This window comes from Rhinolophus sinicus, linkage group LG13 (genome assembly GCF_036562045.2).
Source record: "Rhinolophus sinicus isolate RSC01 linkage group LG13, ASM3656204v1, whole genome shotgun sequence".
Lineage (NCBI taxonomy): Eukaryota > Metazoa > Chordata > Mammalia > Chiroptera > Rhinolophidae > Rhinolophus > Rhinolophus sinicus.
In genome coordinates, this window is record NC_133762.1 from 42000703 (window position 1) to 42024247 (window position 23545).

At 51.8% G+C, this 23545-nt stretch overlaps 3 protein-coding genes across 6 annotated transcripts in view; 1 reads left to right on the forward strand and 2 right to left on the reverse strand.

Annotated features, from left to right (window-relative positions):
- The window catches only part of ATRN (attractin), a 132960-nt gene extending 132216 nt beyond the window's left edge, over positions 1-744 (forward strand). Inside the window, exon 27 of the mRNA XM_074318231.1 lies at positions 610-744. Within this exon, the coding sequence (XP_074174332.1) occupies positions 610-729 (120 nt within the window). The 3' untranslated portion in view covers positions 730-744. The remainder of the gene's footprint in view (positions 1-609) is intronic.
- A 5028-nt stretch (positions 745-5772) lies between these two features.
- Positions 5773-11753, reverse strand: LOC141568068 (disintegrin and metalloproteinase domain-containing protein 33-like). The gene is made up of 18 exons (XM_074317346.1): positions 11733-11753; positions 11394-11509; positions 11119-11308; positions 10815-10880; positions 10665-10736; positions 10306-10472; positions 10136-10220; positions 9908-10050; positions 9209-9386; positions 9007-9096; positions 8561-8756; positions 8300-8408; positions 8008-8206; positions 7842-7919; positions 7653-7761; positions 7428-7575; positions 5990-6081; positions 5773-5850 (listed from the first exon to the last, which is right to left on the reverse strand). The coding sequence occupies exons 1-18, from the start codon at positions 11751-11753 to the stop codon at positions 5786-5788; spliced, it is 2124 nt and encodes a 707-aa protein (XP_074173447.1). The 3' UTR covers positions 5773-5785.
- GFRA4 (GDNF family receptor alpha 4) lies at positions 11517-21365 on the reverse strand. Of its 4 annotated transcripts, XM_074317638.1 has the most exons (6): positions 21239-21365; positions 20076-20421; positions 19877-19986; positions 19651-19785; positions 18791-18882; positions 17842-18616 (listed from the first exon to the last, which is right to left on the reverse strand). In XM_074317638.1, the coding sequence occupies exons 1-6, from the start codon at positions 21294-21296 to the stop codon at positions 18536-18538; spliced, it is 822 nt and encodes a 273-aa protein (XP_074173739.1). In that variant the 5' UTR covers positions 21297-21365; the 3' UTR covers positions 17842-18535. The 4 variants fall into 4 exon arrangements, with proteins under 4 accessions (XP_074173737.1, XP_074173738.1, XP_074173739.1 ...); XM_074317636.1 differs by lacking the exon at positions 17842-18616 and adding an exon at positions 11517-12099 and having other exon boundaries at positions 19651-20421; XM_074317635.1 differs by having other exon boundaries at positions 19651-20421.
- Positions 21366-23545: the final 2180 nt, after the last annotated feature.

The window sequence follows — 23545 nt, forward strand, 5'->3', positions numbered from 1 at the left end:
TTTTTTAAGGTCACAACTGCTAAATTGGCACAGGAATTCACATCAAAGTCACCCTAAATCCAGAGCCTCTGCTTGTCCCTCTAACTCCGCAAAACTTCACAATTATTTGTGTTTTTAGCTTACACTACTTCTCTGAATAAAGAACTTCCTCTGTTCCTAACTACTGTGTAATGAGGGACAGGTTTTTGTTGCTGTGTAAATACTTGGTTCAAGTTTCAGCAGGAAGAAAGAAAGCCTCGCTTTAATCTAGTAATAAAAATATGAGGGTACACCTGAAACTAATAATTAAAATAATAAATAAAAATTTTAAAAATATGAGGGGATAGGGCTATATCATTTATTTTTATGTATTTAGCAAGCAGGCATCATGGCATTATATCCATACTAAATTATATATATCTAATAGATTAAGATTTTTTTTCAATATAATGACAATACTCATGTTATCTAGTACTGGTTCATGTCCAACTTTCCCCAGCTGTTTCAAAAATATCATTCTGGATTTGATTTATTTGAAAAAGGGAAGATGATGCATTTTTAGTATGTAGTATTCTCTAATAAAACCCCCTCCGTACTCATTGCATTAATTCTTGCTGTACTACTCACCAGCAACTTCTTCGAGAGATGCAGCAGATGGCCAGTCGTCCGTTTGCCTCTGTAAATGTTGCCTTGGAAACAGATGAAGAGCCTCCTGATCTTATTGGGGGGAGTATAAAGGTGAGAATATGATTACAAAGTCCCTATAACTTGTCAAAACTCATGCTTCTAAGTCTGGAAAACCAGAGAGAGGAAGCACGTTATCCTTTTGTCTCATGTTTTCCTCTCTTTCTTTTTTACAATAAGCCAACACACCAAAATTGTTGAGTATTCTCTTGTTTTCATTTTCCAGTCTTTGATTCATGTTGCTAAGCAGTCTCATGTTCAGTGGATTTTAAAATCTAAACACTTTGATAACTCTTTTTGTCTAAGTATTCTGTGGCATAATAGTCTACAACTTGAAAACAGCTAAATTGAACCATTGTTCTTTGTAAGTATTTGGGGGATTATTTTAAAAGGACAAAATCATAATTTACTGTGAATTCTATGGAAAATAAATATTCTGACCCCTCCCCCAAAAGTGATAAGGAAAGTGATAAGACTTTCTCTTTTGACAAAATGATGAAATATTTCAGGTACTCTGAGGAAACAGCCATATATCCTGAATAAAACATACTTATTAAAGCATTACTGAGCTCAGAGGAAGTAGGTAAAATTTCAGGGACCACTCCCTCCTTTCCCTTCCCCAAAAAAAGTACAAACCATAAACCAAAACCAGAATTGTAAGTGGTCTAAAGTGGTTACCAAGGACAAGAGGGGCACTCCTCCATGAATAAGAGCAGAAACAACAGGTGGTAGATTTAGACAGGACTTCAAATGTTAGAACTGAAATCTAAAGACTATAATATAACTGTATGAAATGTTTAAAGAAATAAAAAATGGCATCATGAAATGAGGAAGCCATGAGAGTTAAGAATGGCCAAGCAGATCTGAAAAACAACCAAATGGAACTGTTACAAATTGAAAATATAGTAGTAGAAATTTTAAAAATAACTGTTTACATGTGAAACAACACATCAGACACAAGTGAGGAGAGAGCTTTTGAACTAGAAGATGAATCTGAAAAAATTACGTAGAATGTAGAACAGAGACAAGGAGATGGAAAATATGACAAGTAACAAGGATATGGAGGCTAGAATGAGAAGACCTAACATTGTCAGAGTCCCGTAACATGAATGGAAGAGAGGTAATATTCAAAGAGATAATAGCTGAGAATTATCCAAAACTCACTGAAGTCATGAATATGTGGATTCTAGAAGCAAAACATACCACAAGCAGGATTAAGGAAAGAAAGCAGAGAGAAGGCAGGAGAGAAAGAAAAATACAATTGGGTTTACCATAGTGAAACTTAAGAACTCAAAATACAAAGAGAATATCTTAAAATCAGCCAGGGGGTGGGGGTGGGGGGGATTTCACTACAATGTGGAGAAATTGGAACTTGTGTGATACAGGCACTGTGGAAAACAGTATTGATTTTTTATCAAAAAAATAAAAATAGAATTATCATATGACCCAAAAAATATACCCAAAAAAACTGAAAGCAGGGTCTCAAAGATATCTTTGCACATCCATGTTCATAGAAGCATTAGTCATAGTAGCTAAAAGATAGAAATAACCCAACTGTCCACTGATGGATGAATGGATAAACAAAATGTGGTATATACATACAATGGAATATTATTCAGCCTTAAAAACCAAAATTCTTACACAGGCTACAACATAGATGAACCTTGAGGACATTATGCTAAGTGTAATAATCCAGTCACAAAAAGACAAATACTGTATGATTTCACTTATGTGAGGTACCTCAAGTGGTCAAATTCATAGAGACAAAAAGTAGAATGGTGGTTGTCAGGGGCTGGGGTGGGAAGAGGGAGTGAGGAGTTACTGTTTAATGGGTAGAGTTTCAGTTTTACAAGGTGAAAAGAGTTCTGGAGATGGTTGGTGGTGATGGTTGCACAACAGTGTGAATGTACTTAATACCACTGAGCTGTACACCTAAAAATAGTTAAAATGGTATATTCTTTGTTGTATGTATTTTACCACATTAAAAAATAAATGGGAAATAAAGAAAAGATCACCTAAAAAGGAATGACAAAGTGACAGCTGACTTCTCATTAATAACACCAGAAGCCAGAAGAGAGTGAAAGAATGTCTTCAAAATACTGAAAAAGAACTGCCAACCTAGGATAGTGTGCCCAGTTACTATGTTCCAAGAACAAGAATAAAGTAAAGATATGTTCTGATTAGAAGAAAAGCTGACAGTTTGCCACCCACAAACCTGTATAAAAGAAATGTCTAAAGGATGTGCTAGAAAGGAGGAAATTACCCCAGGAGGATGGAATAAGAAGGAATAGTGAGTAGATACCGTGTTTCCCCAGAAATAAGACCTAACCGTAAAATAAACCCTAGCATGATTTTTCAGGATGACATCCCCTGAACATAAGCCCTAATGCATCTTTTGCAGCAAAAATTAATATAAGACCCAGTCTTATTTTGGGGGAAACGTGGTAAAAGGGCAAACATGTACAAATCTAAGCAAACATTGTCCTGATAAAATAATAGTGGTAATTTGTTAGATTAAAAAGAATGGACAAACCTAAACTAATGAACAAAACTATATGCCTATGTCACCAGCATGTAACATAGTTGGTTACTCCTGAGAACACTTTATTGATTTTCCTTTCAGGACACCACACACTCACCTTCTGGCTGTTCCTGTTTAGTGTTCTTTGTTCATCCTCTTCGTCTCCCGAACATCTTCTAACAATGGTGTACATTGGGCTCAGTCTTTGGGCCTCTTCTCACATCTTTTAAACCTACTCCTTTAGTGATCGTCTTAGTCTGTTCGGGCTACTATAACAAAATACTGGAGACGGAGTGGCTTATAAACAACAGAAACTTATTTCTCATAGTTCTGGAGGCTGGGAAGTCCAAGTCAAGGTACTGGAAGATTCAGTGTCTTGTGAGAGCCCACTTTCAGGTTCATAGATGGTGCCTTCTTTTTATAACCCTTACATGGTAGGTGAAAGGGGTGAGGGAGCTCTCGGGGGTCTCTTTTCTAAGGGCACCAATCCCATTCATGAGAGCTTTGCCCTCCTGACCTAATCATCTCCACCACCAGCCATCACCCCTCAGGGAGCCCCATGGGGTTGAACTTCCAGACAGAAAAGACTAACAGAGGCGCAAGGGTAACATGTCTTCTGATTTCTTTGGTGCCCTTTCTAAAATGGCTCCCAAAGAATGGAGGACAGGCTCAGCAATGTCCAAAGTGAGGGGGCTGCAGCATACCCCACACTCCTCCAGAACCTCAGGTGCAGGACTAAGAATGGGATGGGACTAAGGAAGCATCTAAGGGACAAGACAAGGCAGGAATAGGAAGGAAGAGCCCAAGGATTTTGTTATTTTGCAGGGGCCAGGCTCCAGGGAAGTGACCTCAGTCTGAAATGTAGGTTCCCTGAGTCCAGGCTCTGGCCCAGCAGCCACTGCCCTCTGCAGAGCTAAGTCTAGGTGAAGCGCATGCAGCACACACCCCCAAGCTCCTGGACAGAGTCCTCTCCCAGTGCCCAGTGTGACCCAGCCTGCCCTGATGACAGGAGGTCAGTGACTATGTGACCTTTGCTCCTTGAATTACTGGTGTAGAGGAGAGACTGTGACATGACGTGACCACTGCCTGACTGCTGCCAAATCCTCTGGACCAGAACAGAGATTGCTTCCCATAAATCCCCTCAAAGACTGTCTGATTGACCCCTCCTCTGTGCCCCAGGCATACTGGTTCCTGGAATACGCCCTTGTCTTACCCGTGTAAGGCGTTATCCCCTTACCTGAGCATGTCACACCCTGGCACCCCTATCCATCCTATGGAACCCTTTAGCACCTGCCACATGGCATGGAGGATAGCCACTTGGTCTTGCCACTGCCCAAGATATGCATCCTATGTAAGTTCCTTTAATAAAGTCTGATAATGATAGAGCTGTCAGCCTCTTTTTTGTTAGTTTGCTTTTTTAATTTTTATTGGGGAATACTGGGGAACAGTGTGCTTCTCCAGGGCCCATCAGCTCCAAGTTGTTGCCCTTCAATCTAGTTGTGGAGGGTGCAGCTCAGCTCCAAGTCCAGTTGCCGTTTTCAATCTTAGTTGCAGGGGGCACAGCCCACCATCCCAAGCAGGAATTGATCCGGCCACCCTGTTGTTGAGAGCTTGTGCTCTAACCAACTGAGCCATCCACCGCCCCTCCGGAAGCTCAGCGGCAGCTCGTTGTCTTCAGTCTAGTTGTGGAGGGCGCAGCTCACTGGCCTATGTGGGAATCGAACCGGCAACTCTGTTGTTCAGAGCTCACGCTCTAACCGACTGAGCCATCCACCGCCCCTCCGGAAGCTCAGCGGCAGCTCGTTGTCTTCAGTCTAGTTGTGGAGGGCGCAGCTCACTGGCCTATGTGAGAATCGAACCAGCAACCTTGGTGTTAGGAGCACTGCGCTCTGACCAACTGAGCCAACTGGCCACCCCACCAGCCTCTTTCAGTCAGGGGAAGTTTTACATAACAGAGTCTTACATAACAGATAGATTTTTGGCCTGGCCCGTGTACCCTACCAGGAGCCCCAGCCTTAAGGAACTGGGACACTATTGGGCAAATTCTGATGCTCTAGGGGTCCTAGAGTGAGTAGGGCGGAGGTAACTCTGGGAAGAAATTTTCAAGCTGCCTGAAGGTGCAGGAGGTCAGCTTACTCGCTGGCTCTGCCCCCGGGGCTCCAAGTGCCTGGAGTGGCTGTCAGCAGCCACTTGTCTTCAAGTGTCCTCATCTCAGGATCCCCTTCTCATCAGAGACAGGGTCTTGGCTTCTGGACTTGACCTGTTGATAATAAAGTGGGGGAAGGATCATCCCCTGAGGTCTGGGAGCTCAGGCTGCAAGTCATGTGAGGGGGGAGGGACAGATGAGGACAAATGACTCAGGAAGAGCCATAATTTTTCCTTCCCCCACTCTGGAGGCTTCCAGCATCTGGCCTCCAGGACAATAGCTTCTCCATGTGGTCACACTTCATTTCCATAATAACCCAAACTCAGAAACCCCAGAGTAGGGGACAATGAGCTGAGAGGCAACAGAGGTGGGTGGATGAGCAATGGGAGGTGGAGGCTCGCACATCAGGGGCCCCACCTACCTTGGGGTGCAGGCAGGCGACGGGCACAGGCTTTTCAAGGTGGCTGTTGGGCGGTAGCAGAGATCTCAAGGTCTGGGAACAGTGAGTGGAGAACTAGTGCTGTGAACACAGTTGGCAGGAGTCCCTGGGGCAGGTAGGGCTCTGGGGACTCAAGGTGGCTGGATGCTAAGTGGTGAGGAGGGGGCCCAAAGGTCCATCCCTTTACTTCCCTCCCTATTTCACCCTGAGCCTCACTCACCCAGGGGTCGGGGCTCTCCAATGGTCATCAGGCCCAACTCCATGGGGTGAACACTGCCCAGGGGGTGGTCCCTGCGTGGACCATCTTTGGGCCTGAACAGCGGGTAAGAGGCCAGGAGGTTGGAACAGTGATACTGAGCAGGGCACCCCCAGCTGCTTCCCTACAGCCGGCAGCACGTGCCCAGCCCAAGTTTTGCTCTATGCTGCCTTCTGTGTTGACTGAGTCTCTACCCTTCTGCTCCACGCCACCTCTCTAGCTCCCTTCCTGTTCCCTCATAAAGGAGCCCTTGGGGTCCAGGCTCCAGGCCCTCCCAGGTCTGCAGGCACTTTCTCTAGCCCTGGCATTTCTCCCACATTCTGGCACCACCCCAGTATTCTGGCACCCTCCAGATGTTGGCATCACTCAGGTCCCCAAGAAGGGTGGACTTCTTCCTCAATGGCAGCTCTGCCTGCGCTCCTTGCCATTGGGTGGCCCTGCTGCCCTCAATGACTCTAAGCCATGCTTCGCTGCTCATGCCCCATCTCCCAGGGCCTCCACTTCCTTCCATGTCCCTGATGCCCTCAATACTCCCCCCTGGCAATGACATGCAGTCACCACCACCCCTTGAAGTCCCCCTCATGTTGATACACCAAGCTCTGACCACCTTGCACCTCTGCCCACCGAACTGAAATCACTGTTCATTGTGTCAAGGCCTTCTCGGCTGGCACCTGGGACCTGGTTGATGCCCTACCCCTGTTGGGGTGCCCTCTGTCCCCATCTCCAGCCCAAACTCTCCCCCCTCCCTCAGCTTGCCTGGAGCACTCCCGAGGCCAGGCTGTGTCAGATGTGGCCACAAAGCGCTGCCTTGCCCAGCGCCCAGTGAAGAGGCAGCCCTAAGTGAATTGTGCTTGGTATTATGGGACCCTCCTCCCAGGTCATGGAGAACTGGGTTAGGGGCGAACCCTTGCACAAGGACAGCCAGCACCATAGCCCATTGGTGGTATGAAGTAAAATGATGTGCTGGGCCCAGCATTTGGGAACTCAAAGCGGGTAACGGCAGAGATTTAGGCAAAGGAAGTGTCAGTTGGCTGAAAGCTCATGCGAGAGGCTGGAGAGGTCTCTAAGGACAGAGTGGAGCAGAAACTGCATTAGTGGAAAACTGGGTAAAGTCGAGGGTGAAGCAGCCCCCTGGTGGGAGAAACAGGGGAATGGACAAAAGGAGCTAAACCACAGTAATGGGAAGGGGTAGAGGAACCTGCAGGGACCCACACCATTGGCTAGACTGGAGGCCACTGGTGCCTCCAGCTCAAGGCTTCTTTCCACTGCCTCTGCTGCCTCTCTGCACCTGGGGGCAAGGCCGAAGGACCCTGCCCAGCTGCCCCAGGCCCAACAGAGCTCTGAGAAGCAGGAGTCACAGGAATGGGTTCAGGTAACAGGGACCTGAGCCCTCAGAGCCTACCCACTGCACATGGGGTCCCTCCTTGAGCCGCAGAGGCACTGCTGGAGCCGGGATCCTGGCTGCCCATAGTAGCACCAAGCCAGGCCAGCCCCAGGGAGCAGGGGCAGCAGGAAGCTAAAGATCACTGCCAGCAGGAAGGCATCCTGGTCTGAGGAAGACATGGCGGGGCTGAGTCCTGAGCGGGCGCACCACGTGCCCCTCCCTACTTGGCCCCCATTGGCGCACTTTCAGACTGCACAGGGCCGCTGTCCGTGCTACCACCTAATCCTGGCTTGTCACAGGAGGGCGGCGCCCATCCCAGATCGCAGTGGCAGTTGTGGTTACTATTGCAAACCTGCAGAGGAAAAGAGAGAAGGAGGGTCCCATGAGATCAGGGACCTCAAGGTCACCTTCCCCACTTTTCGGGCCACTCACCCCATGGCCATGGCAGGCAGTCAGGCAATGTTCCAGCTCCCAGAAGGTAGTGTTCTGGCAGTGCCTGTCCTGGCACACCTATGGGCAGAGGTGTTCACTGGGCAGTGAGGGGGAGTGACACTTGGGGACTCAAGTGGCAGGGAGGGGTCCAGTGGGCAGGGCTCACCATTCTAGGTCCACACTGGGTGCCTGGCTCTACCAGACCCAAGTTAGGCAGGTAGAGCTGGGCACTGGGTAGCAGGAAAGCTCCCCTGCAGGTCACCTCCTTACTGCCTAGACGGAAGTTAGAATCCACCGGCATCGTGTGTGGTGCCAGTGGGTTCTGCTCCCCGCCCTGGCACTGCAGCTTCCCACACTGCACATCCCTAGGGACCAAGTGGAGGGTGGTCAAACAGGGTGAAGCATACCCCTTCCCCAATCCACTCCCCAGCTTCTGCTCTCTCTGCTCCCATCCCCACCTTTGAGCACAAGATACAAAGCCGCCCTTGTCGTCCTGGCCGCAGTTCCCACGGGCGTCTCCTACAGAGTTCAGTACCTGGAAACAGGCTTCTGGGGCTGGGCGGGAGCCTGGGGAAGCATGGGTGGGTCTGGAGGCAGCCCAGATGGGAATCACGCTCCTCCCCGGTCCCATCAGTTCCCCGCTCCCAGCTTCCCTAGAATAGAAAATTGCTCAGACCCAAGGATGGGAATGGGGTGCAAAGGCATGAGAGTCTTCTCACCAGGCCCCCAGAGCTGCTGGCACTGCTGCTCGAGCGTGGGACACGCGCCGTCCCGGCAGTAGCCGCGGCCGCTGGCGCAGGGCGAGCCATCCAACAGGTAAATGTCTGGAGGGCAGTAGGGAGAGGCGCCCGTGCAGAACTCAGGGAGGTCACAGTCGCCTGCAGCCCGGCGGCACGGCGCGCCCGCAGGCTTCAACTATGCATGTGACCCGGGTGGCGGGAGGGCGTCCGAGGCACAGAGACAAAAGACAGTGAGAGATCCAAGCTGAGAGCGAGGCTCAGCGGCGGGAGAGCCCAGCGGGAGAGCCCAGCAGGAGAGCCAGGTGGACCAAGCACACAGTAGAGCCAGCACCCGCAGGGGACTGGAAGGCGCCAACCAGCCAAGACCAACAGGCCAGCTCCCAAGCGCCCCTCCACCCTCACCTCCGAGCCTCTCTGGCCCTCACCAGGCAGCGCGCGCAGCAGTCCCCGTGGGAACACTGGGCCCCCGCACGCAACGAGCAGTTATGCGCGAAGCAGCAGGGGTCCAAGCACTCCTGGAGCCGGAAAGGCGAGGAGGGACCAGGTGAGTGAGCAGCGCCGGGAACTTGGAGGAGGGTGTGGGCGGGGCCAGCCTTGGTCTACCGGAGCCGCGCGCGCGGACCTGACCTGGCTGGCGCCGCAGTCGCACTCCTCGCCCTCCTCCACGAAGCCGTTCCCGCAGCGTGTCCGGGGCACCAGGAGCCCGGAGTCCGGCGCGTTGGATAGGCACGCGCCTCCCCCCTTACGGTAGAAGGCGCGCAGCTGGCGGCGGCTGCAGGCACTGAACACTCGCGGAAACGGGTGCCTACGGACCCGGAAGGGCGTCGGACGTGAGGCGACCACCCCCCTCAACTAATCTCTGATACCCGCTCACCCGGACCCCCTTTGCTTAGCCACAAAGCTGCGGAATGAGCGGACACTGCCTGAGCGATGGGTGACTCGAATCCTTTAGAGGCAGAGCCCAGAGTGGGTAAGTAACCCGCGAAAACTCACACAGGGAGCCTGAGATGGGAAGGGTGTGACATTAGGAGGGGACAGCCCAGGATTCAAATCTGATTCCGAAACTAGCGCCTCTATTCCCGAGGATGGAATAACCTCTAGGCTGTTCCGAAAATAATCTTCATATTCTTGAGAATCCACTTTCCCTGCGTTTCCTCTATTTAAGCCTAAAAAACAATTGTCTGGGCAGGTACTATGATCATCTCCCTATTTTACAGAAGAGGAAACTGAGGGATAACCATTCGCCCAAAGGAATGCCGCCGAGGAAGGGACCCAGGTCTAGCAAAGCCTGCTCAGCAGCCCCTACCCCTACCGGGGCACCAGTACCCAGTGGCTGCTGCCATGACGCAGCCACCCTGCTCGTCCGCTGCTTCCACGCAGCAGCCATCGGGGTCGTGGCTGAGGCCGAGGCTGTGGCCTATCTCGTGCGCCATGGTCGCTGCAGCGCCAATGGGGAGCTCCGAGTGGTCCTGGGAGGACGCAGAGACGGTCATTGCAGGCTGTGGGAACCACTCCCCACGCGTCTCTTTCCGTTCCATCGCAGGGGGAGCTCACCATGCTCACGCCTCCAGAGCTCTCTGCACGGCACATACCCTCGATGGGCGCTAGGCCCACAGTGTTGCCGCGAAAGGTGCGGCCCCTGAGGGTGGAGCGCAGCGTGACCGGGTGGGGCCAGGAGTTGCCACCACCCGGCGGGGACCCGCTTGGGGATCGGGGGCACCCACGTGAGCAGCTGCGCGGAGTCGTGCGACTGCCGCGCCCACAGCATTCGGTGCCACTGCAGGAAGGCCCAGAGAGTGGCGTTGGCGTCCGGTGTGACAGGGCTCTGGTCCTGCTTGGTCCACACTTCCAGGCCGGCCAGCGCTACCTGTATGTCCAGAGTCCTGAGAATCTGTGGTGAGGACGGGACAGGCCTGAAGAGGGGGACCATGTACACCACTGGGCCCCCCCTCCTCTGTGGGAGTGCCCCTCTGTTTTCCCCTCCTTCCTGCTCCTCATCTCCAAGCCTGTCACATCCCTTTAGGACCTGCCCACCTCTTGTCTGGGTCACCCCCATTAGGGCTTTCTTCCCACAACCCACAACCTGGTCCACATAGTTGGTGATTTCCAGCAGACGCTGTTTGGTGTGGTTCAAGTTCTGGTGCTGGGTCAAGAACTGGAAAGGCACAATATGACAGTGTGAGAGGCTGAGCTGGCCGCATCCTGGCCACCAGCCCCCTGGGTCTCCTCTCACCAGGGTATGGTCAGCCACTATGTACAGCTCCAGGTACCTCCAGCTCCTGCGGACCTCCCGCCTCTCCTAGGGAGAGGCAACAGTGACCCTGAGTGGCAGGCCGCTAGGCTTGAGCCCTGGCCACTAACCCCAATCCCCGGAAAGCTCAAAGCTAACTTTAAATTTCTGCTAGAACCTTTGTCCAGCTTCCAAATAAAAATATAAGGACAGGAGCCCCTGAACCCATGCTGTGCATTGTTGTCTCTTCTGATTTGGAGGGCTAAAAATACTGCATTCCCACTCCCACCCTGTGTGTGCCCCTGACCCTGATCTGGGTGGCATGAGAAAAGCTGGCCATATCTCCTTTGTCTCCAGAGTCGCTGTGGCCACACGATCCTTTCCAGCTGAGCAGCTGCTCTGTCCGGAAGATCTTGTGAGTTGAGACATTCTCAGCGTCCTCAGCTGGCCAGGGATGCACATAATAACTGGCATTGCTATTCAGCGTGATTAGGCCCCTAAAGTGCAGAAAGGTGCAGAGGGGGGTGTGAGGGAACTCTTACCCCAGCCCCAGGCCCAGCCTCCTCCCCTAGAACTCCTCACCTCATCCCAAAGCAGGTGCTAAGGATGACCCAGGAGTCTGGGAAGCCTCTCACACGCCCATGGTAGTGACAATGATCCTGGAGAACAAGGGACACAGCCCCAAATCTCAGCCATGGCTGAAGTGGAAGGCAAATATAACCAAAACCTGAAACGTGGCATGGGCTTACTCAGTGGCAGGCAGACAGATGGAGCAGGCAGAACAGCTGGGGACCTGTCAGGCAGTGGCAGAACATCTGGTAAGGCTGTTGTGTTTGATAGAAAACAAATGACATGTCTACTGAGTTTTTAGCTCAAGGGGAAAAAGTTGGAAAACCCAGAATGTGACGCATTGATTGTTACTGGCTGCTTTTGGCAAGGCATCACAAGAAAGAGGTGAGTTCCAGAAAGAATCAGCCAGTTTCTAAGCAGAAGGGAAAGGGGCAGATAATCCTGATATCTGGGTTCTCGCGATGTTGGAAAAGACAACTCATCTTGCTTCTAGTCTCCAGGAAAAAGACGCCTGTGAACAACAAAGACCCAGCGATACTGAGTGACTACTTTATGGTGAGAATCAGATGGAGGGCGTGATCTTCCCTCTGGAGCCTCATAACTTCAAGGCCATCATCTTGAAGGAGAGGCATGTGGATCAGGCAGCAAAGAAAGAAAGCCAGCTTGAGAACTGTGTCCAGGAAAAAACCAGGAATGTTGTCACAGACCCTGGACCTGCCTGGAAAATAAAAGAAAGAAAAAGCGTAAGTTTTTGAGAAAATTTTGTTGCCAAAGAAACCATTAGCCTGACCTTCAAAAATGAGAACAACCAACCAACCCTGTGACTATTGAGGAAGCTTAGTTAGAACCACCCACAGGCAGAAAACTGTGTCTGAGGGCACAGCCCAACGCAACCTCAGATATGGCCCAGAGAGCAGATTTGGGCCTAGTTGGGAACTTCCCCCAACCCAGCAGGATTTCAAAACCGCTGTAGGCCAGTGATTGCTGTGTGCCTGCCACGCTCATCCTTCCTGTACAGACAGGTCCTGAGGGTGTCCTGCCCAGCCAGGCATTGTGTGGGGATCAGGGATTTCACAGTGAACAAAACATAAAAATCTCTGTCCTCGTGGAGTTTACAATGCAGTAGGGGAGAGAGATCATTGAGTACAATATCAGGTGATACGTTCTGTGACGAAAGGTAAAAATAGGGTTGGGGGTACAAAGTGCTAGGGGGATTCCCACTTTACATAGTGGGGCTGGGGAGAGCCATTCTGATATGGTGACAGCTGAGCAGAGAGCTAGGGAGCTAGTGTAGTGGCCCAGAGGTGCAGCATGCCCGGTGGGCAAAAGCAAAGAGGGCTACAGCAGGGGTAGGAGCTGGGGCGACAGATCCTGGAGGGCACTAGTTCCCAACTGGCACTGGACTGCCGCCTAGGGGACACTTTGGAAACAGGTGGAGCCGATTTTGATTATTGCATTGAAGGAGGGAGGAGCTGCAGTGTTTTAGTGGCTGGGCCTGAAGGTGGTCATCCCGCCCACAAGGAACTGACCCATATCCCACTTGATTTTCAATCGTCTTACTGGATATTTCTGTAGCTGAGAAAATCTGTTCCCAATTATTTTAGTGTAAAACCCAACCTTATTATAAACACAGTATTTGAGAGCTGCTTTAATATATAGGCTTCCAAAAATGCAACTATTGTGTAAATCAAGGGAAGACCGAATTTTGTTTTCTTGATAACTTTACCAAGAATTGATCATCATTTTGGAAAAATCTGTCACCAATGTCAGTGTCATTCCTGGTAACTGAGTTCCCAGCCTCGTACACCTGTGTGGGTTACATCTGAACAGGCACACCCTACAGCCCTGTGTTACTAGCTGTATAACATGCCTGGCAAGAATTCTCTTCCATCCTGTGTCTCCAACTCAAGGAACCAGACCAGACGATCCCATTGATTGTATGAAATGTGTTGCTCAGGAGGCTGGGGATGGGGCCTGGTGACCAGGCCTATTCACACGCCTGTAGACCTTTTCTCCTTATTTGCTCAGTCCCAGCCCCTTGAGGGCTGTTTGTGAGGTTATTTTGTTCTCCTGCCTGTGTACTCATCTTAATTTCCCTCTCTGTATCTCTCGCCTTGGACTGGAGGCTCCTTTGGGTGTGGGGTGACGTGTGCCTGGCAGGGCAGCTTCCTGATACATCCTTCAACCCAGGCCTTCCTAGCCCTGCAGCCCAGCGAGGCGGGGCCGTGTCTCTGCCTCTTTTCACACACTTGCCGGACTCACTGGCAAGCTGTTGTCCAGCTGGGGGATGTCTCCCAAAGCCCTACATAGCCCCTGCCCTCCTGCTTCCCTGGATATTTCACCACCAATGTCCACACTTCCTGTAAAAATGAGCCAATTCAGTGAATTTGGCCTCGCCTGACTCAGTTGGGAAGGGTGGGGGGAGGATGGTGGGCAGTGAGCCGTTTCCACATCAGTCTTGTTCCCTAGACAGCAGGCTTCAAGCCAGAGTGGGCATTCATGAGCCGTGAAGTTTCCACCCATAAATCCACAGACGCTTCCAACACCTGCCTTTCTGCCTCAACCCCCATCCCCAGCCACCTGCCAGCTGGAAGCTCAATGTTGACAACAGCTAACAGAGATCCAGTCTCAGGCAGGAGGCCAGGGCCAGGACCACAGTGTCCCACAGTGCACGTGAGAGAGGGACAGCAAGTAGGCCACCTGGCAGGACATGGAGGCCGACACTGAGATGTGGACGAGCAAGGCAGCACCCCTTCCTGCTCGTGGGGGCCACAGCTGGGCTCAGCCTTGAGGTGTTGGGCCAGACTTTACACTGTGTACGAACCAGGATATTTTTAGGTAGAAATGACAGAAACCAAACTCTGACAACCTTAGACAACTCCATGAGTTTCCTGGGGCTGCTGTAACAAATTACCCAACCTCAGTGGCTTTAAAGAACAGAAACCTATTCTCACAGTTCCGGAGGCCAGAAGTCCAGAATCAGAGTGTTGCAGGGCTGCACTCCCTCCAGAGGTTCTGGGGAAGAATCCGTTCCCAACCTCTTCTAGCTTCTGGTGGCTGCCGGCATTCCTTGGATTGTGGCTGCATTATACCACATGCATCTCTCCTTGTATCATACCTCCCTCTGCCTCTCATATATCAGGGTGCACGTGACTGCATTTAGTGCGCGCTGGGATAATCCAGAATAAGTGCCTCTTCTCAAGATCCTTAACTTAGTCACATACAGAGGGTGCCAAAAAAATGTATACATATTTTAAAAAAGGAAAAAAACTATTAAAATTGTAATACTCAATATATATCAATAAAAGATGAATACAAGCCACGTTTAACTTCTGCCATTACAAGAGGTGCTCAAAGTGGTTACCATCAGCATCCAGACACGTCTGATTACGGTGAACTACTGCTTGAGCAACGCTGAGCAAACAAAGTGTCCTCTTGTATACATTTTTTTGCCCCCCCCACATATTTTGCCATGTAGGGTAATTAATATTCACTCTTTTGCCTACATACAAGGTAACATTCACAGGTTCCACAGCTTATGATGTGGACATATCTTTGGGACCACCATTCAGCCTACTATAGCAACAAAACCTCAGAAAGTCGACTGGCCCAGGAGTGGCAAGACAGTGGCCTCTGCAGGGCTCAACGCCTGTCCCTCTACTTGGCTTCTCTCTGCAGAGCTGGCTGAGTCCATGCCCTGTGTGGCCTGAGGCCTCCCACATGAAATGTTCACTCTGGGGGAAAACAGAGAGCCAGGCAATGGAGACCCATTTTTCCCCTGCACCCAATAAGGAAGCCCCTTCCTGTTGCACATTGTCTGATGTTAAATAGGTCCCACTTGGTTAAACCCCTGAGTTTGCCTGCTCAGAGAGAAATACTGAAGGAAGACAGCTGGTTGCCATGGAACAACTGTGCCATTTTCTACTAGGTTCTGCTCACTTTTATTTTCCCTATCTTTTGAAAGGTATATGCCTGTTTTTTACTCTAATTATCTGAGTAAAAAAATGGAGTAACAAGAGTTTACACACACTCACATAAGGCAAATTACTTAGCAGATATATAATTCTGTGTTTGGCCCACCATGCCACCCTGGTGAGCAGGGCAAGGGGATGCTTTCACTTCCCCATCCTGCCCCCAACCCCCCTACACACACACACACATACCATCTCTCCCCAGACCACTTACAGGTGTCCATTCCCATGGAGGTGTAGGTGGTTAAGAACATTCCTTCTTCATGAAGTGAGAACAGGTTGGACTCTTAGCTTCACTGCCCAACACCCCTCCTTTTTTCCACTGGAAAACTGCCTCCGCATTCCATGTGATCTTGGTGTGCTGATGTCGCTCCCCAAGCCACCTGAAGAGGCTTATAACCCATGCTGGGCCCATTAGAGTCCTGCCTGGGGCAGTCCATGAATGCTGGGAAAGAGAGGTGCCTTTCTCTGCTAAGAATGCTTGAAGAAGAGATCACGGATCAAGGGCTGCTGGTGGCATTCTTACCGTGTTTCCCCGAAAATAAGACGGGGTCTTATATTAATTTTTGCTCAAAAGATGCATTAGGGCATATTTTCAGGGGATGTCTTATTTTTTCATGTACAACAATCTACATTGATTCAAATACAGTCATGTCATCTTTTTCTGGAACATCATCATAATGTACTAAATGTGTCCGTCTGGCTGACCATCTTAACTGGGGCTTATTTTCGGGGTAGGTCTTATTTTCAGGGAAACACGGTATTGACCCGGTGGTGAGAGCCTAGCCGCAGAGGGAAGCCACACACATACCAGCAGGGGTGACATCATTTGAACCCCTGGAGACAGCTGTGCCTGAAGCTTGCATTGCTCAGTTCGCATTCCCAGGATAGTTTGATTTGTGTTCGGTTCCAATCAGGAGAGAGTACTGCCTGAAGCTGGGAGGCTGGTTGACAGCTGCTGCACACAGTGGGTTTGGTATGAGTTGCTAAGTACACAGTCTCAGAGCTGGCGGCTTTTTCTGGTTAGAACAGGACCAAGCCTGTGCTTTGGTGTGGTCTGTACCTAACCTGTGTCTTAGGTCCTGTCAGGCTCTCCAGAAGCCCAGCCCAAGACAGGGATTCCTCAGGCCATGATTTATTGGAGGAAGTAGCCTCAGGGGAACCTCTAAGTGAGGGAGGCAGAAGAAAGCAGGGGAAGGAGCTGAGCTAGGCTGTGGTCTCAGCTGGGATCAGGCATGCACCTCTGGAGGGAGACTGGCACACAGAATTGTCCCCCCTGAGGCACGCAGGCTAGGGCGCTGTACCCCTGTCTCAGTCACTGGCAGCAGTCCGTGTCAGGAAACACAGTAACCTTACAGGCATTTCTTCTAGAGAAGGGGGCAGCCAACATTCAGCAGCTTGGGGATGGGTTGCACTGGCCCAGAGAGGTCTCCGAGCAAGCCACCAACAGCCTCCACTTCCACTAGTCTCATGGCTTCTAACAAACCTCAACCAGGTTTGAGAAGGAGCAGTCTGGAGACACAGGAACCCTTCACTCATCAGGAATCTCCAAGCTTTTGAGGAAGAAGGAAGAGGATGGATGGCTTAGGACCTCGGCCCCATTGATCTGCCCTCTCCTTCCCAAACTCCTTCGCAGAATTGCAATTTAACACAATGCCCTTGGCATTCATTGGGTCCACAATGGCCACACACATGGAATGTTGGTAAAAACTTTTATGATAAGTTTCTCTTGGCTCCTGGAAAGAAATTGACTCTCCATGTGGACAGAAGCAGGTAGAATATGCGGAAATAAAAAAAAAAACAACCACCATCATCCCTTCTTTCAAGTATGTCAGGGCTGGGCTCTGTAAGCACTGAGGTGGGGCTCCCCTGAGTACAGCGGGTGATCCCAGGGCACCCAGGCACCCGAGAGGTGGAAGTGTATCCATCAGGGCCTATGTTTGGATGCAAATAACAGACAACTGAGGAGAAAGTGCCTTAAACAAATTAGAGGTATCATTTTTCTCACATAAAGAAGAGTCCAGAGGGAAGTGCACTGGGGCTGGCTCAGTGGCTCGATTTTGAAGATGGTGCCCATGTTCCCCAGGCATTGACACTGAAGTCTGGGCAAGAAGAGGGGAGCGTTGAGGCCAGCAGCTGAAGGGGCCAGAAAGAAATCCTGTTCCTATTTAAAGAGCTCTCCTGGAGGGCTCATCTGTGAATTCCTCTCACTGGCCCGAACTGTGTCACATGACCACCCCTAGCTGCAAGGGAGGCTGGGAAACATAGTTTCTTTATCTGAGTACTAGCAGAGAAAGAAAGAATAGACAAAAGCAACCAAAGTCCCTGCCACTAGGACCTGAGAGTTGATTCAGTTCAGCATCTGTAGATGAGGAGACAGAGCCCAGAGAGGTTCTGAGGCCATCTGAGGTCACACAGGCCAGCAGAGGCACACCCTGTTGCTTAACCATGGGCTCCTAGGACAAAAATCAGTGAAAGCAAGGCCAGTCTCAGTGCACATGGATTTATTGAGCTGTGGATGCCATTCCTAGTGCTGGGTTAAACCACGGGGAAAATGGCCATATGGCCAGTGCAATGCAGAGGACTGGATTCTCACTCCAGGCGGTGCCCACCAAGCATATCTTGGATGGGAAGCACTCTGCCAACTTTCATCATGGGGTGCAGGTGATTATCATCATGGGTGGTACCTAACTGGGAGGGTGCCATGAAAGTCTGCAGTGTTAGAAGGGGTTTTGCCTACAAGTCTGTTCAGATATACTCTTTACAGCATGATATGCTTGGGAGGCTGGTAAAAATCTCCTAGAATTCTGAAGGTTGGATGGTCTCTGACCTTTTCTAGGTGATCTGGGGCCCCACTGAGGCCTCAGGTACACAGGTGACCCCGTCCCATGCCTACCCTGTAGGAGACCCTAACTGTTCCAATGTCTGTGGAGAAAGAGACCTACAACCAAGAAACCTACTGAAAGGGAAAACATGGGCTTTGCAGTCAGGACGCCAGCCTACATGCCTCACCCCAAGGGACAGATACACAGGGTGTCCAGAGCAGCAAAGGGCAGCTGGGCAAGAGCACTGGAGCCAGCTTGGGAGGTAAGCCAATCCCTTTTCAGTGGAGCAGTAGGCCACAGAGGTGGCCTCAAGCAGAGTGGGACAGTTGGCTATGTTGTCCAAGGTTTGCTGTCCTAGTCAGAGCAGAGGCTGGAGAGCCAGGACAAGGAGCATGGAGAACATGGAGCATCCTTCCAGCGGCCCGTCTGCAGAGGACACCTTGGGAGATGGGAGCAGAGTGTGGACTTGAGGCAGAAGCCTAGCTCTGCTCTCTCCCTCTACTCCCATCCCAGGTCATTCATGTCTATTTAGGCCCACCTGGCTTGGAAAGATGGAAGAAGGTAGTGCAGGGGCTGTCAGCTCACCATCCCCTACTCACCTACCCGCACCTACCTGCAGGAGTCTGTGCTCAAGGTCCTGGTGGGAGTCTAGCTGGTCCTGCAACACTGGGGGCCACCCGCTGTCAAAGGCCTGTATGGCACCATCTATGGAGGGAGGAGTCTAGGGTGGGCATGTCTGGGAAACCCTAGCACAGGGGGACAGTTCCTCGGGGACAAATTGAGAGGCCCCTGGCATCCTGAGTGGGATCTCTCCATGCAAGGATGTGAAGATAGAATGTCTGCAAGGATTGGCTTCTGGAATGGAAGGCACAGCGTGAGGAATAACAAAATAAGCGCAACTATGCTAAGAGTGCCTTAAGAACTTTGTAGTCTTTTGTCCTCACAGGGGAGGGTGAGAATTATCCTCCCTCTTTTATACACATGGACATAAACATGCTTAGAGGTGTTAACCAACTCTCAGCTAAATAGTAAGTGGCAGAATTGGGCTTCAGACTCAGGCCCCCTAACCACCAAGCTATTCAGACCTCAAGGCAAGACCATCAGTGGGGGGAGCTGGCAGTGCCTTGAGGATGGAACCTCCTCAGAAGTGGCAGAAGCAGCAGTCTCGCCTAGTTCCATTCCAGGTCCTTGGAAACTGGTTTTAACTGACATCCCACCCCCGCCCACAGGGGCACCAGCCTAGACATCCCTAGGATTCAACTTTGGTCTGTCACCTGGTCTCTGGAGACAGCGGGGCGCAGATTCCTAGAGGAGCAGCAGGACAGCAGAGGGAGAAGTGGGCCTACCTCCCTGCCGCTAAAAGCGTCAGTTTCCTCACCTCTAACATGGGCTCTCGCTGGCCAAGCGGCTTGGTAGGGGACAGTAACTGCAGACCCGACTCCCGCGCCGCCCCGCCCCTCCCCGGCCCCTCACCCAAACAGCGGTTCCTTGTAAAGAGCCCCCGGAAAGCTTCGCACTCCTCCTGCCGGTTTCCGCTGACTCTGCAGTGGCACCAGGGCGCCACGCGTGTGCTCACGTTGTCCAAGTAGTTAGGGGTGACGGCGGTGCCTGCGGGGACCCACAGGACTGAGTAATCGGCCCACCCAGGCGGAGGCAACCTGGATGAGCCCCTGCCGCGCCGGATCCCGACAGTGCGTACCCATGAGGCCCGCGTAGGCGCGCAGACAGTTAGGGGCCTGGTCTGGCTGGCAGCGGTCGGGGGAGCTGGGGGCAGGCGAGCAGAAGGCCTGGAAGGCCAGGAGGCGGGGCCTGCACGGTGCGGTGGGAGGGCTGTAGGCGATTGGGCCACGCCCATCCCCGCCAGCCCCTCCCCCTCCTTGCCCAGCTCACGCCCGCACCTGCAGACCCGGCTGTGCTCGCAGGCGTCTAAGGGCGCGAGGCAGGAGGGCGGCGCGGGGCCGGGCCCGGAGAAGGCACAGGCGGGCACGAAGGTCTGGCGCCGGCGCTCCCCGCACGCGGGGCTGCCGCACGGGCAGAAGAGCAGCGCGTGGGTGAGCGCGGGCGGCCCGCGTGCGAAGAAGCGGCGCAGGGCGCGGCGGCAGCGGACGCGGGGGCAACCCCCAGGCGGCGCCGGACCCAGGCACTGCGCCACGTACTCTGTGCGCAACCGCTGGCACCGCCTGTCCGCCGTGCATGCCTCGGCCGCGTCCACGCATCGGTTCTGTGCGGCTGAGCTCGACCACCCTGGTGGAGGTACCGGCAGACGGCAGTTCGCGGTGCGCTCCACAAGCACACTTCACCCCCGGCTCCGCCCTCCGAAGATGCCGGGCGCTCAAAACCCGAGGGGGACAGACTGTGGCTCAAAGACGTGAACGACTGGCACTGGCCGGCCTTCCGTCGCAGAGAGGGGCGGCCGTGGGCTCTGGGGATTACTGCGACACGTCAGGGATGGATGGGGCACACAAGGCTCCCCCAAAGGCTGAAGCCCATCCTCCCCAGGCACCGCCCGTCCCCCAGAACGGCCACACCCATCCAAAGAGAGGTCCGCGGGATTCCACCTGCTCTCATGGGGTCCCCCTGAGGCGGGAAACAAGGCTTCTGGGGACCTGGCTAATGGAGACTTATGAGAAATGGCCTTGAGGACAGTGGCCACTCCTCCTCCTCTCTCTGGCACGCTAAGCTTTCTTCCTTTCCCTTCCTCCTCCATCCTCCTTAGATACCTCGGGTCTATAGAGTTCTGGTTCTCCCTTCTTCCTAACCCCCTGCAACTCCTCCTGCTTCCTACCACCAGCGTCCTCCCCCTCCAGTCCCTTCTAGTGCTCCCTTCTGGCAGTCTAACGGGTGCTGCCCTTTTTGGACTCTGGCTTCCTCCTGGTTCCTCCACCCTCTGCCAGCCAGGGAAAAAGGGATTCCAGAAAGGGCTCTGGCACTGGAGCGTCCTTTTAGGCCTGGCTGCCACGATGTGGATTCCAGAGAAGTCCTCTTGCCCTCCTACCCTGTCCCTGAGGGTCTGGGACAGAGAGGCCCGGGTTCTGGGGTCCTGATAAAGGCAGCCACTCACTCAGAAGCAGCCATAGCAGCAGCAGCAGCAGCATTGTGGGCCCCAAGCACTGGGCCATGCCGGCCTGCAGACAGAGGAGAGGACAGCGCCAGGCAGAACGTCAGTGGGACAGGTGTCTTCTTCCCAGTTGCAGCTGAGCTGGAGCAGGTGGAAACCCAGGCACCTGCACTGAAAAGGGCACTCCCACCAGGAGGAGCCTTTGCATGACTCCCGCCCCCACTGAGTCCCCACCCCAAGCTGCGCTTTTAGGTAGATCCAGGAGCCTTAATGTGTCTAGATGGACTCCACTGCACCCTCCCTGGTCAAAGTACCACCCACACAACTACCCCCAGGAGACCTTGTCTCTCCCATGCTAAACTATTAACTTTATGAAACAACCTTCTTTTATAGTTTTATTTTTAACTTTTTGTTAACTAATTTTAGACTTGCAGAAGAGATACAAAAATGTTAGTCTTCCCTTTATACCCTTCATCCAGCTTCCCCTAATGTTCACATCTTACGTAATCATAATACAATTGTTAAACTAGGAAATTACATTGGTACAATACAATGAACTACAGACCATTTTGAATTTCCCCCGTTTTTCCACCAATGTCCCCTTTTCTGTTCCAAGATCCAATCCAGGATCCCACATTGCACTTAGTTGTCATGTTGCCTTAGTTGTCTCCAATGTGTGGTAGTTCCTCAGTCTTTCCTTACAAACCTGGTGCTTCCCCATGTGGCCCTCCATGCCCCCTTCTCTCGGGGACTGTAAGTGATAAAACTTCTTTCAACGGCATTAACCTCTCTGTGTCATCACTTAGTCCTCTCTATAAATCAAAATTCCATAGGTACAATGAACACAGGAGGGGGCTTTAGAAAACAGTCTCATTCAGCCCCTTGGGCTGGAGTGAAAGGAAGCCTGAGCTGGGGGCGGGGGGCGGGAGGGGGAGATGCCTCTTCTCAGCTGCCAATGGAAGGAGTGGGTGATTGTAAAAATTCTCAACTCCACACGCTCTGAATTATGGTTTTGGTGTTCCTCCCATTAAGAGGTGGAAATTTTTCCTCAGTCCCTGGGAACTGGTGACTGGCCCCATGACTTGCTTAGGCCAATAGTGTCATGGAAGTAACGTGCCAGTCATGGGATCTCAAGAAGCCTTGCAAACTTCCATTTACAGTCTTGCAGGATGAAGTGAGAGAGGCACTTGCCTCAGGATCACAATTACTGATTTTTCCTTTTGCCTCTGGTTCCCACATGGCTTGGCATGGCATTCTTACTGATCCTATCTTGACTTAAAATTTTGAGATTTTGTTCATCATGGATTTTTGGCAATTGATATTTTAAAAATATTACTTGATAACTTTTTTTGTGCCCAAGGTAAGTGGGTACACTTACCTCATCCTAATCCTGGTCCTGCTCTCTTAGAACCCTCCCCAGCTGTCACGTGAACAAGCCTGGGCTAGCCTGCTGAAAAATGAGAGGTACACAGTCCATCCATCCCCATCACCCCAGCCAGCAGCCAGCCAACCCCAGAAGCAGAACTGACTAGCTGACCAGCAGTTGACAACAAACATATAAGTGAGCTGAGCTGAGACCAGTCGAACCATAGCTGTGTTCAACCTAATTTGCCAAGTCACAGAACTGGTGGTTGTTTTAACCTACTACGTTTTGGGGGAGTTTTGTTACACAGCAATAGCTGGCTGATACAGGAGGTCACTCAGCAACTCTTGCATGAAGCAAAGGGAGAGAATAAGTGGCTTCTGAGAATGTTCAAGGGAGGCAGGAGAGGTGGGACAAAGGGATCATTCAAACAGGGCAACACCATTCTATGCTCAGGTCCATCTGGGGCCTCGGATGCCATCTGAGTCTCCACCACCAGCCATCACCCCTCAGGGAGCCCCATGGGGTTGAACTTCCAGACAGAAAAGACTAACAGAGGCGCAAGGGTAACATGTCTTCTGATTTCTTTGGTGCCCTTTCTAAAATGGCTCCCAAAGAATGGAGGACAGGCTCAGCAATGTCCAAAGTGAGGGGGCTGCAGCATACCCCACACTCCTCCAGAACCTCAGGTGCAGGACTAAGAATGGGATGGGACTAAGGAAGCATCTAAGGGACAAGACAAGGCAGGAATAGGAAGGAAGAGCCCAAGGATTTTGTTATTTTGCAGGGGCCAGGCTCCAGGGAAGTGACCTCAGTCTGAAATGTAGGTTCCCTGAGTCCAGGCTCTGGCCCAGCAGCCACTGCCCTCTGCAGAGCTAAGTCTAGGTGAAGCGCATGCAGCACACACCCCCAAGCTCCTGGACAGAGTCCTCTCCCAGTGCCCAGTG

What these genes read in the sequence shown, in the direction of transcription:
- GFRA4 (XM_074317637.1), bottom strand. Translation starts at nt 21,296, where the DNA reads ATGGCCCAGTGCTTGGGGCCCACAATGCTGCTGCTGCTGCTGCTATGG. An exon ending in GCTGCTATGGCTGCTTCTGA is followed by an intron (nt 20,422 to 21,238) that starts GTGAGTGGCTGC and finishes TACCTCCACCAG; the next exon opens with GGTGGTCGAGCTCAGCCGCA. An exon ending in TACAAGGAACCGCTGTTTGG is followed by an intron (nt 12,100 to 19,650) that starts GTGAGGGGCCGG and finishes TTTATTTTCCAG; the next exon opens with GCAGGTCCAGGGTCTGTGAC.
- LOC141568068 (XM_074317346.1), bottom strand. Translation starts at nt 11,753, where the DNA reads ATGCCTTGCCAAAAGCAGCCA. An exon ending in TAGTGGCTGACCATACCCTG is followed by an intron (nt 10,737 to 10,814) that starts GTGAGAGGAGAC and finishes GTGCCTTTCCAG; the next exon opens with TTCTTGACCCAGCACCAGAA. An exon ending in TCACCAACTATGTGGACCAG is followed by an intron (nt 10,473 to 10,664) that starts GTTGTGGGTTGT and finishes TCCTCACCACAG; the next exon opens with ATTCTCAGGACTCTGGACAT.